This window comes from Muscardinus avellanarius (genome assembly GCF_963383645.1).
Source record: "Muscardinus avellanarius genome assembly, chromosome: 8".
In the NCBI taxonomy this organism is placed as follows: Eukaryota; Metazoa; Chordata; class Mammalia; order Rodentia; family Gliridae; genus Muscardinus; species Muscardinus avellanarius.
In genome coordinates this window covers 37,940,760-37,953,604 of record NC_137794.1, presented here as the reverse complement: position 1 = coordinate 37,953,604, position 12,845 = coordinate 37,940,760, and the positions used below count along the sequence as shown (strand labels likewise).

Genomic DNA, 12,845 nt, shown 5'->3' with positions numbered 1-12,845 from the left:
AACCATGTTTCACTTAGCACAGGAAGTCAGACATGAAGAAGAATGTAGAGAAACTTTGTTTTTGTGAAATACATTGATTGGTTGACTTAACACTCATTATATAATATATATATTTATATTTTTAAATCTGCCTTTCCCTAAATATCAAGAGCAAGTGATAATTTTCAGAAATGGAAAAATAAAAATCTGAAACTCTGTAGTTATTGTATTTTTGTAAAGCTCACCTACTTGGCTCAAAAATTTTGACAAAGGTACCACCTATATGAGACCTTGGTATGCTAAGCTGCAGGTTACTAGCCTTAAGCTTGTTGGTGATTATGTGTCTATGAAGCACAATGTCCACTTTAACTTGGTTAATTTCACAAATACATGTGGCATTTTGCATTCACACTTGGCTTCATGCTTATTAAAACATGCTTAAAAATTAAAGAAAATGATTCAAACATGAGTAAAAGCAATAGGAATAATAATGTATTTCTCTATGAAACACACTTGCATACACACACACACACACACACACACACACACCTCAAATCATTAGCTGGTTCTACACTGCAAGTAAAATTCACACTTAATTGAGGAAAATATGTGAACTCAAGTAAGCAATGGATGATGTCACTTTTTTTCTTGGCATTCCAGTATCTGAATTTACTTTCTGCTATTTTCTATCCATCATCAATTTCTGTTGAGCTATAAAGGGCCTTTTGGCAGCTCTATTCAAACTGCTCCACAAATTAAAATCAATTGCAGCACGCCTGAGTGGAGAATGAGTATGACTTTAATGGTTCTAAAATTGTTGTCTATAAAATTCTGGGAATCTTTTGGAAGTGGCCCAAACTCCTACAATACACACAAACACACACAAATAAGTCAAACTCTGTTTTTAGATTCCATAGTTCATTTCCATTTTATTTCATGTTCAAATTATTTCCTGAAATTGAATTGAAGGCTTTGGTTTTTGCAAAATTTTAGAGGTCCAGGCCCTATGGCTGTAAGATATTTTTTCCAGGCTATAGGAATTTTTTCCAGCACATAAGTCAAATTCAGGATTATATAGAGGCCAGTGACAATGGTTAAAAATGTCCTATTTCATAATAGAGTTTTTGAAAATAAAAATACAAGCCGAGTGTGGTAGTGTACGCCTCACAGTACTTGGGAGGCTGAGATAGTAGGATTGCAGGTTTGAGAGCAGCCTCAGCAATGTAATGAGATTCTCAGCAATCTAGCAGGACCCTGTTTCAAAATAAAAAGGGCTGGAGATGTAGCTGAGAGGTAGACTGAATCCCCAGGACCACACACACAAAAAAAAGTATTGTAGAACAAGGTCTATTAAATTGGCTTTCAATTAGAAAATATGGGGCCAGCCTTTGAGAACATGTTACACAGTCCTCCAATCTTGCTGATGAAGAAATTGAGTGCTTCTTAGCAGATGGGCTAATGGTTAGGTCCAAGCAAGTCTGAGACTAGCAGCCAGGCCCTGCCTCCAGCCCAGTATCCTCAGCCAACAATAGTTCTGCTAATTAGGAAAGACGCATGGCCTATGTACAAAATAGGAAAGACACATGGCTATTAGTTGGTTATTTTATAAACAAGGTATTTAAAACTTAAATTAGTACATGTAAAGAGTTGGCACACACAGGTGAAGGTGGTTTTCACACCGCAGCAGCATCAGCAGACATACCCCCTGAGCCACTGCCCTCAGCCCTTCCCCCCTCCGAGAGAGGTAGCGCTGCTGGCTGCAGACTTCTTCAGCCCTATTTTCACAGACTGAGTCTCAGCTCGAGGCTCGAGTTTGGTCAGATTTCCTGCTCCTGGGGCTGCCACTACTGGCTTTCCTGCTTTCATACCTTTTGACATAGGAATGCGGGTGGGCGTAGGCCGCTGGGATGACCCGTCTTGTCCTGACTGCAAGAGAGAAAACAGACAGAAAGAAGATGGAGGTAAATTTCCCCTGGAGATGCATCAGTCATAACACTAGCAGGATGCTTGAAACACAGAAACACCTACCCACAACCCTTCCTCAGATAAAATATATATTTTTTAATTATTGCAGTACTGGGGATGGAACCCAGGGGCATTCTACCTCCAAGCTATACCCCCCAGCTCTCTCTCTCTCTCTCTCTCTCTCTCTCTCTCTCTCTCTCTCTCTTTAAAATTTTTTATTTTGAAACAGAGTCTCACTGAGTCGCAAAGGGCTAAGTAGCTGTGGCTGTGATCCTCCTGAGCCTGGCTTTCAGGTAAAAGCATTTTAAGAAACCTGGAATTAGTATCTAATCTTCTCTCCCTCTCCCTTCCTTGAAACATTTATGCTGAAATGTTTTCTCTTCTCAAGCACTACCCTATCACCTCTATACTTACTGAAGATGGCCTTACTGTCTGTTTTACAGGGAAAATGTAGATGACCAGGTAGAACTCAAAGCAATTTTATTCCTCCTGTCCCCCAAGTGATCCCGACTCTCCTTTCCTCCATTTCACAGGAGGCCACTCTCTTTCCTCTCCTAAGGACCTCAGACCCTCTTAGTTTTTATTGTCACTACCAGCCACACCTCCTTGTTAAAGTTCCTAACACTCTGTTGCTTTGGTTTCTTATGTAAGTCTCATCAATTCACCCCGTCTCTCATAATTCCTTTTCATTTTGGAAGCCCTTCTACCTCCGGGCTACACTCCCAGACCTTTTTTTAAAAAAAAAATCTTTATTTGGAAACAGGGTCTCCTAAGCCAGCGCACGCGGCTGGCTTCGAACCTGCACGATCCTCCTGTCTCCGCCTCCCAAGCGCGGGGATTACAAGGGTGCACCACCACGACCGGTTTACCTTGTCTGCTTTTTAAATGTGTGTCACCACGCCCTGTTCTCAGCCCTTTGTAAATATGTTACATTCATTCTGAGAATCTTTAGTTACTATTCTATGTGTCTGAGCCCTAGAACCCCTGGCCTTCAGTTCTCTCCCAAAATGCTGGCCTGTAGTTCTAATCGCTCACTGGACATTTATAGTATCCCCTAGGTATCGCTACCTGTAATCTCAGTACTTGGGAGGCTGGAATGGAGGACCACAAGTTTGAGGACAGCCTTAGCAACTTAGCAAGACTCTGTTACAAAATAAAAAATAAAAAAGGCTAAAGGCAGCCAGATGTGGTGGCTCAGGCTTGTAATCCCAGCATTTGGGAGGCTGAGAGAGGAGGATCGCAGTTCGCAGCCAGCATCAGCTACTTAGTGAGGACCTTTGCAACTCAGTGAGACCGGTTTTTTGTTTTGGGTAGTTTGTGTTTTTTTGGTAGTAATGGGGTTCCTGGAAACCCTTCTACCTCCAGGCTACACTCCCCGACCCATTTTATACTTTTTTATTTGGAAACAGAGTCTCTTAAGCCAGCAAGGCTGGCTTCGAACCTGCTCGATCCTCCTGTCTCCGCCTCTCAGGTGCAGGGATTACAAGTGTGTGCCACCATGCCCAGCAAGAGACCCTGTTTTAAAATAAAGAATAATAGGGCTGAGGGGGTAGCTTGGAGGTAGAATGCCCCTGGGTACCACCCCCAGTACCAAAAAAAAAAGGGGCTAAAGGTGTAGCTTAGAGATAGAATGCCCCTGGGATCAATCCCTAGTACCAAAATAAATAAATAAATAAATAAATAAATAAATAAATAAATAAATAAAATTTAAAAATAATAATAGGATTCCTCAAACATTCCTCGATGGCCTCCTCAATTAGTTCCTCTTTGCTTCTCATCCTAACTACCCAGAAAACCAAACTGGAAACCCCGGAGCCACCCTCTATACTCAATTTGCCATGAAATCTTTTCAGTTCTATCTTCAGTAGATCTCTGCCTCACTTTCACTACCACCGTTCATGCCTGCCCCATCTCTGGCCTAGAGAATTGCAACAGCATCCATCCTTAGCTGCAGTCCCTCCAATTTACCCCTTGCATGGTTTTCTAAACATATCTTTCTAAAACAGAAGAAACATAATGTTTTCTCACGATCATTATCTTTTGAATGGCTTCATTTATCCATCCCATGAGATTGTCACTTTCCTAGTAAGACACGTCCGTGCCTTCAGCACCTGACCCCCGTTGGCTTTACCATTTTCTGTACTGGCCTTTTCTCCCCAGGCCCAGCTGCTGCAGCCTAACACTGCTGCTCACTGTTTCCCAAATGTGTGAGAGTCCTTCACACTTCACGTATGTCCTGACTATATACTCCTTCCCTTTTCCTTCTTGAAAATCTTATCTGTGAAGACTTATCTGGTGGGTCCTCTGCATATACCTTTATCATAGAACCACTAAGTAGTTCAGGCCCTGCCTTCTTTCCCGCTAAATCAAGAAGTGTGTGTGTGTGCTGGGCGTGGTGGCGCACGCTTGTAATCCCCGCGCTTGGGAGGCAGAGACAGGAGGATCGCACAGGTTCGAAGCCAGTCTCACCGGCTTAAGAGACCCTGTTTCCAAATAAAATATAAAATAGGTCTGGGAGAGTAGCCCGGAGGTAGAAGGTTTCCATCCCCAGTACCACCACCCAAAAAAAAAAAAAAAAAAGAAGTGTGTGTGTGTGTGTGTGTGTGTGTGTGTGTGTGTTTTACTGGGGACTGAGTCTAGGGGCACTCTTCCACTGAGCTACACCCCAGCCTGTTTTTTATTCTTATTTTGAAATGGGATTGCTCTAAGTTACTGGACATTGGCCTCAAACCTGTGGCCCACCTACCACAGCCTCCCAAGTACTGAAATCATGAGCCACTATGCTACTCCATCAGTCAAGAACTTCTAGCCGGGCGTGGTGGCGCACGTTTATAATCCCAGCACTTGAGAGGCTGAGACAGGAGGATCACGCAGGTTCGAAGCCAGCCTCAGCTACTTAGTGAGGCTCTCAGCAACTTAGTGAGACCCTGTTTCCAAATAAAATATAAAATAGGTCTGGGAGTATAGCCCGGAGGCCCCTGGGTTCCATCCCCAGTACCACCAAGAAAAAAAAAAAAAAAAGAACTTCTAAAGTTCTCTGCATGCTAGCACCTAACACCACAGCTGAAATGTAGCTGACAACAGACATATGTTGAATGACTAAATGCACAAATGAACTAGCCTCACTGGTGGCATTATTTTATTATTTTTTTAAAAAAATTTACGGTACTGGGGATGGAACCCAGGGCCATTGTACCTCCAAACTACACCCCCGCCCCGTCCTATTTTTTTTTTTTATTCTTTATTTTGAAACAGGGTCTCACTGAGTTGCAAAGAGCCTCACTAAGTAGCTGAGGCTGTCCGCGAACCAGAATCCTCCTGTCTCAGTCTCCCAAATTCTGGGATTACAAGAGTACGCCACCACACCTGGCTGCATTCTTTTTTTTTTTTTTTTTTTTTCCTGTATTGGGGATGGGACCCAAGGCCATTGTACCTCTGAGCTACACCCTCAGCCCTATTTTTTAGTCCTTTTTTATTTTTTTGAAACAGGGTCTCACTGAGCAGTGAAGGGCCTCGCTAAGTAGCTGAGGCTGTCTGCGAACCACGATCCTCCTGTCTCAGCCTCCCAAATGCTGGGATTACAAGTGTGTGCCATCACGCCCGGCTCTCACTGGTTGCATTTCAAGAGAGGCGTCCCAGACCTTTTGCTATCCTTGATTTTATGGGATCTGGCTTACCTAAAATAAATGGAGGCTCATTCAGGAAATCATAGACAGTTGTCTTGAAATCTACATATGGAGTTTCATCACTAGTCAAAATTGGTACAGAGGGTAAGGCTACCTTGATCTGACCTTCAAAATAGGAGTAAGATGTTAGTAGCAGAAAATCTGCTCTAAGTTGCAATGATTTACATTCCCACCATTTTTTTAAAAAATAAAATGCTGCAGAAGGAAGCAAGATCCTACATAACCACGCTATGCTCTGCGATGCCTAAAAGAGTCTTGAATCATTTGAGAAGGGTGAACAGTGCTGAATGCTATTTGGCTCCTGCAGAGCCGGTAACTGAAAAGCTTTACTGGCAAAAACAATTAGTAAGTAATTCACCCTTTCATGCGTCTTTAGTTTGTGTTTGTGCAGAGAATTAATAGACATTATATTGAGGATATGGGGAATAAGCCACAGTTTCTTTCTATATTTAAATCAGGAGCTTCTTGTATTTCTTAAGCGATTTCTATAATACATGCTGTAGAATTTTCCAGAGCCAAGGAATCACAATTTCTAGTCTAAACATCTATTTTTTGGGAGGAGGTACTGAGAATTGAATCCAGAGGTATTCCACCTCTGAGCCATCCCCCAAAATGATTCTATTTTTATCTTGAAACAGGGTCTTGCTAGGTTGATGAGACTCTCACTACTTGCCAAGGCGCTTCTCCAACCTGAAATCCTTCTGTCTCAGCCTCCCAAGTACTTGGGGTTACAGGTGTGCAGCACCACGCCTGGCTTAGTCCATGCTTTTCTACCAGAATTGCTGTCCCAAATAAATGAAAACAATTACTAGAAGTATTTTGAAAAATATAACTCTTTTATGTGGTACTGGGAATGGAAGCTAGGGGCATTCTACTGCTGAGATATACCCCCAGCCCTATTTTTTTTTTTTAATTCTTTATTTAGAAACAGAGTCTCACTGAGTTGCAAAGGGCCTCACTAAGTAGCAGCTGAGGCTGTCTGTGAACCTGGATCTTCCTGTCTCAGCTTCCCAAATGCTGGGACTACAAGCGTGCATCACCACACCCAGCTTAAAAAATATAACTTATTTTTAAGCTCTAGTTTTTATACTTTGGGCTGGCTTTTTAAAAATAATAATTTAAGCTAGTAGTCAAATTACTCACCCTTTGCAAGAAACCTTTTTATTTAACTAAATAAAATATAATTTCTAGACATAAATTCACTGCTTTTTACTTTTAAAAAGGCTTTTAACATGAAAATCTTTTAATTTGGGGGGAGCAGGGGTGGGATTCAGAGGCAAAACATTGCTATGTGCATGCATCAATGTATCAATTTGAATCTCATTACAATGTACCGATAAAAGTATTTCAAAATCTTTAGCTTTATTTTTGGAATGAAGCATGACTATAAGTACACATAATCACATATTGAATGTTTTGAGTTATAGAAATATAACTTGAAACATTTTAATTCTTCCTATAGGCCAGGCCTAGTGCCATGTTTATAATCCCAGCATTTGGAAGGCTGAGACAGGAGCATCAAGGTTCATGGACAGTCTAGGCTACTTAGGCCCTTTGCAACTCAGTGAGACCCTGTTTCAAAATAAAGAATAAAGTGAGACCCTGTTTCAAAATAAAGAATTAAGCTGGGTGTGATGGCTCATGCTTGTAATCCCAGCGCTTGGGAGACAGAGACAAGAGGATCGCACAGGTTGGAAGCCAGCCTCAGCAACTAGTGAGGCTCTCAGCAACTTAGTGAGACCCTGTTTCCAAATAAAGTATTATATAGGTCTGGAAGTAGAAAGCCCCTGGGTTCCACCCCTAGTACCACCAAAAAAAAAAAAAAAAAAAAAAAAAAAAAGTAGGGGGGGTGTAGCTCAGAGGTAGAATGCCCCTGGGTTCCATCCCCAGTACCGGAAGGGGGGAAAAAAAATTCTTCCTGCAAACTGACCTTGTCCTTTTGTCTCCACTTAAAAATGTATTTTAAACATGAAACGCAAACTTTAGACCTTACAGTTACTCTGCGCTGTTATTTCAAAGAGACCTTTTCTGCAAGTATCTCGAAGAGTCCCCGTGACACGGAGGCCTAAGTGACGACGTCCCTGGAAACCGCGCCCTTCGCCGAGCCCGGGGCTCAGCTCCTCGGCCGGCGCGCGCCCGCTACTCACCACGGAGGGGGTTCCTCGCGTGGACGCGGCGGTGGCCGGCGTGATGGTGATGGTGCTGGTCACTTTGCTGGGCCCGGGCCGGGCGGCCAGGGCGCTCCGGGGCGCGCGGAGCACGGTGCCCGCGCCGCCGCCGTCCTTCTCGGCGGCCCGCAGGGTGATGAGCGGCGCGGCGCCGTCGGCGGGGGCGGCGGGGGGGCGCTTGAACTGCGAGCCCAGGTGGATGTGGATCTTGTTGTCCTCGGTGGTGATGATGCTGGCGTTGGCGTTGTACTTGCGCGGCGGCGCGGGCTGCTTCTCGGGGGTCACCTGCAGCACCGTCCTGCCCGGGGGCGCGTCCGCGGGCTCGGGGGCCGGCGCGGGGTCCGCGGGCGCCGCCGACGTGGACACCGTGAGGATCTGCACCGGGGACGCGGGCCGGTCCCCGAGCGCGCCCCTCCCGCCCTCGGGGGGCTTCTCCCTGGAAAACGTGGTGATGGTGACCGGGGACAGGGCTCGCTCGGGGCCCAGCGCGGGATCCGCTCCTCGGGGTTTCTGAGACAGGACGTTGGGCGACGGGATGATGGTTATCCGCGGCTTCTGGTTCCCCAGCGTGGGAATGACCGTGGTGCTGGAGAAGAACTCCTCCGACGTGGGGCTGGTTATCTCCAGGGTGGCGGTGCTGTTCCCGTGGTCGGGGGTCACGCGGATGTGCAGGGGCTGGCCCTGCTTGGGGGCGAGGACCAGCTCCCCGGGGTGGCCGGCGCCGGGGCCCGTCCGAGGCGCCCTGTCCGGCGCGGGGGCGGGCCCGCCCCCACCCTCCCGTCTGCGCATCCAGGGAATCCAGGACTTCCTCAGGGCCAGCTCGTTGGCCGCGGGCGGGTACCTGTCCAGGACGGAGGACCGCTCCACGGGCTTTTTCAGCCCCACCTGCCGGAGGTTGCTCATGATGTGGTTCTCTTCCTGGAAGGACTTCCGGATGAACACGGCCGGCGTGTCCTCCTCTGCCGCCTCGCCGCCCGCGGCGTCCGTCTGCACCCCGGTGGAGGCCACGGGCACGTCCACCATCCTCCGGCCGCTCCCGCTGGGCCGCAGCGCGCGGCTGTAGCGCTTGGAGAGCTCGAGCTCTTTGGTCAGGTGGAGCACCTCCTGCCCCATGGTTTTGTTTTTGCTCTCCTCTTCCATAAACCTTTGCTGCAGGACGGAGTAGTCCACCTGGAGCTGAGAGAGCTGATCCTCCTTGTTCATCAGCTCGTGGATCTTCTCCTTGAGGGCCTGGACTTCGGCTTTCAAGTCGCGACTTTTAGCCTCTTCCAGCCGAAACCTGTGTCTCAGCTCGGCCTCCTGGCTCACGGCCTCCCCCTTCTCGATGGCTTTGTTCTTGGCGATCTGGTGCTTGATCTCCTCCAGCTGTTGCGAGAGGAAGTTCGCCTTGTCCTGCTCGGTTCGAAACTTCTGCTCCAGCTGATCGTACTCGTCCTCCGTCTTCATCAGGTCCCCCTCCACCACCTCCAGCTGCTGGAGGCGCTTCTTCAGCCTCTCGATTTCCAGCGTCAGTTCCTGGATCTTATTATCTTCGGGGCAGGTGAGCTCGGGCCCTTTCCGGGACCCCCGAGCCCTGGCGATCTCTCTCTCCACCTCCTCGACGCCGTCCAGCCTCTTCTTCAGTAAGTCCACGCTGCAGCTCAATTCCGAGGACTTCTCTTCTTCGCTCTTCAGTTTCCCTACCAGCTCATCCCTCTCCTTTGTCAAATTGTATACCTTTTCCTCCATTTCGGACTTGAGTTTTAAGAGCTTCTTGCTTTCCTCGATCAACTTTTCAGTCACATCCATGACCTTCCCCTGTTCCACCTTGAAATTTCTATTGAGCCCGTCCACTTTTCTCTCCTCCTGCTTTATTTTTTCCATCATATTTTTCCTTTCGTCGACCAGCATCACAGTAAACGACTTCAGCTTCGTGAGATCATCTTTGAGGCTTAACTCGGCTCTTTCCAGCCTGCTCTCCGAACATTCGAGCTCTTTCACTCGGCTCTTGACCACCTCCAACTCATTGATCAGGTCTTTGGTTAAGTTCTTCTCCTTCTCCAGATGTAGGTGGAGCTGAGAGCATTCAGACTTACTCTTGCTAAAGGCTTCTTCCAATTTCTCTAGCTCGGACATTCTCTTCTGCAGCTTCTCCACTTCCAGTTTGAGTTCCTTGCTGTGGTGTTCCTCCTCTTGCAACTTCTTCCTCAGCTCCCTGCACTGGGACTCGGTCTTGGTGATCTCCTCATCTTTACCCTCCATCTCCAGTACACGCTTTCGGAGATTTTCCACTTCGGCCATGAGGCTGGAGTTTCCACATTCTCCCTTGGCGATCTTATCCCTGAGTTCCTGGAGTTCCTCCTCCGCCTTCTGCAGGTTCCTGTTGGTCTCCTCCAGCTCCTCGATTCTCTGCGATAAGCCGACCAGCTTGAGTCTCAGCTGCCGGTTGTGGGACTCTTGGTGAGCCAACTTAACGTTCATCTCTTCATGCTCCTGGGAAAACCTCGAGGCCTTGTGTTCAAAGTCCACTTCTAACTTGAGCAGCTTCTGCCTGTCTTCTTTGGATTTGGAGGTGATGGCTTTGAGCTTTTCTTCTTCTTCCCTCAGCTTCTGAGTAAGGTCCTGTACCTTCTGGCTTTGCAGGCCCAGTTGCTCGATATGCATCTGTCTCTCATCCACCAGCATGAGGGCGAAGGACTTGAGTTTGACGAGCTCATCTCTTAGTTTATTGAGCCGCTTAGCATTTTCCTTCTCTTTGCGGGCTTGGTAAGCCTTTTCTTGTTCGAGGAGCTTTTTCAACCTAAAAAACGAAATATAGGTATATGTTGAAAGAATAACCAGCAAGTATGTTTGTCTCAGATATTGAATTTAAAAAATCTATCACAATAAATCTTTTACTAATTGCTATAATATTAAATACAAATAGCCATTAATGACACTAATCAGAAGTCAGAATACTGGTTACCCTTAGAGAGGGGTGGTAACTAAAAAGGGGCATGAGGAGGGCTCTTTGGGCGGTACTTTCTGTTTTATTATTTACATAATAAATCTTATCCAGAATTGTTCAATTTATGAAATTTCATTAGCTGAACACTCTAAAGTACCTTTCTGCATAGATGTTGTACTTTAATAACTAGTAAGTAAAACTTAGGTTGTGCAATAACAATGTCTATTTTCGTAGTGCTTTCTGTATTCTAGATACCAGTATCTACTTTATTCTCACAGCAAACCTAGAAGACATGTATTGCTTCTACCATCCTCATGAGGAAGATGAGAATATGGGAGATATATATATATATATATATATATATATATATATATATATATATCATAGGGAATATGTAATCTGCTACCTATCACAGTCATAAATGGCAGTGCTGGGCTCTGCCTCAGCCAGTAAGACTCCAGAATCCTTACACATCATCTCTGCATCATACAATTTCAAGAGAGAAATTTAAGCTGAGTGTGGTGGTGCATGCTTGTAGTCCAGCATTTGGGAGTCTGAGACAGGAGGATCTGGGTTCGCAGACAGCCTTAAATACTTAGTGAGGCCCTTTGCAACTCAATGAGGCCTGTTTCAAAATAAAGAATAAAAAAATATAGGGCTGGGTGTATTCATTTTGAGTCACCCCCTCATGCCATTTTGGCATGGGACTGTATTTCTATTTTCTGTATTTCTATCTTTCTAATAAACTTCTTTAAATATTCAAAAAAATATAGGGCTGGGAGTATAGCTTGGAAGATAGTGCCCCTGGGTTTCATCTCCAGTACCACACACAAAAAAGGAAGCAATTTACTTAGCCAGGCATGGTGGCACACTCCTATAATCAATTCCATATTTGGGCAGCTGAGACAGGAGGGTCACAGGTTAGAGAACAGCCTTAGCAACTCAGTGAGACCCTTAGAAACCTAAGCAAGACCCTGTTTTAAAACAAAAAATAAAAAGTGGTAGGGATGTGGCTCAGAGCTAGACTACATCTGAATTCAAACCCCAGTACCACAGAGAGGGGGGGGGGACAGGGAGAGAAAGACAGAGACAGAGAGAAGGGAAGGGCCCCAAAATAACTTGATTTTCTTTTCTTTTCTTTTTTCTTTTTCTTTTTTTCTTTTTTTCTTTTTTTTTTGAACTAGGTATTGAACTCAGGGACATGCTACCTCCAAGTTATATCCCAGCCCTTTGTATATTTTTAAAATTCTAAAACAGGGGCCTCACTAAATGCTGGAACCTGCAATCTTCCTGTCTCAGCTTCTCAATTTCTGGGATTATAGGTGCATACCACCATGCCTGGCTATTAAATTTTCTTATTTCTGAGCCCTTGAAATAGACTATGTAATTATTATCTGATATGAACAAGATAAGGTAGGCTTCCTCACAAAAGCTGAACTATATAAACTGATTTTAATTGACATCAGAACTGGTAGGATTTGCCCTCAGTTTTGCTGATTTAAAAATAAGCTTTTAAATAAAGAAATAGGTAGAAAAGAATCTGAATTATTATCAATACAAAACTATGGCAGGCACAGGAACTGTTGTTTCATATGTATGAAATGCATTTTCTCTATGGTGTTTATGTATAACTTTAAAGAGTAGGAATATACATGTCAGAACAACTATTTACCATTCTTGTGTTGGTCAATTAACTTGTATCAGTTTTTTATCTTTTTTAATATTTTTATTTGGAAACAGGGTCCCTTAAGCCAGTGAGGCTGGCTTCGAACCTGTGCAATCCTCCTGTCTCTGCCTCCCCAGCGCGGGGATTACAAGTGTGTGCCACCACACCCGGCTTAATTTTTTATCTTATGTACCTATAAAACAGTTGTGTACTCAAGTATATGTGATACAAACATGCTCCCTCCTCTTTTACACAGTTAAAATTCATTAAAAAATAAAAAAGCTGGGTGTGGTGGCACACGTGTAATTCTAGTACTTGGGAAGCTGAGACAGGAGGAACGAAGTTTGAAGACAGCCTCAGCTACTTAGTTGAGGCCTTCCCTAACTTAGTGAGACCTTGTTTTAAAATAAATAATTTTATTTTTTTCTTTTATTTATAAGTGGAACATATTGAAA

The 12,845-nt window shown here is 45.0% G+C and overlaps 1 protein-coding gene across 2 annotated transcripts in view; it reads right to left on the bottom strand.

Moving 5' to 3' along the window:
* FILIP1 (filamin A interacting protein 1) overlaps positions 1-12,845 on the bottom strand; it is a gene marked incomplete at both ends in the record, with an annotated part of 274,463 nt that overhangs the window by 15,950 nt on the left and 245,668 nt on the right. Inside the window, 2 exons of one of the 2 annotated variants that reach the window (XM_080700607.1) lie at positions 1,848-1,905; positions 7,778-10,577. In XM_080700607.1, the coding sequence (XP_080556733.1) occupies positions 1,848-1,905; positions 7,778-10,577 (2,858 nt within the window). Of the gene's footprint in view, positions 1-1,698; positions 1,906-7,777; positions 10,578-12,845 lie in introns of those variants that run through there. The other variant, XM_080700606.1, reaches the window with a different exon arrangement.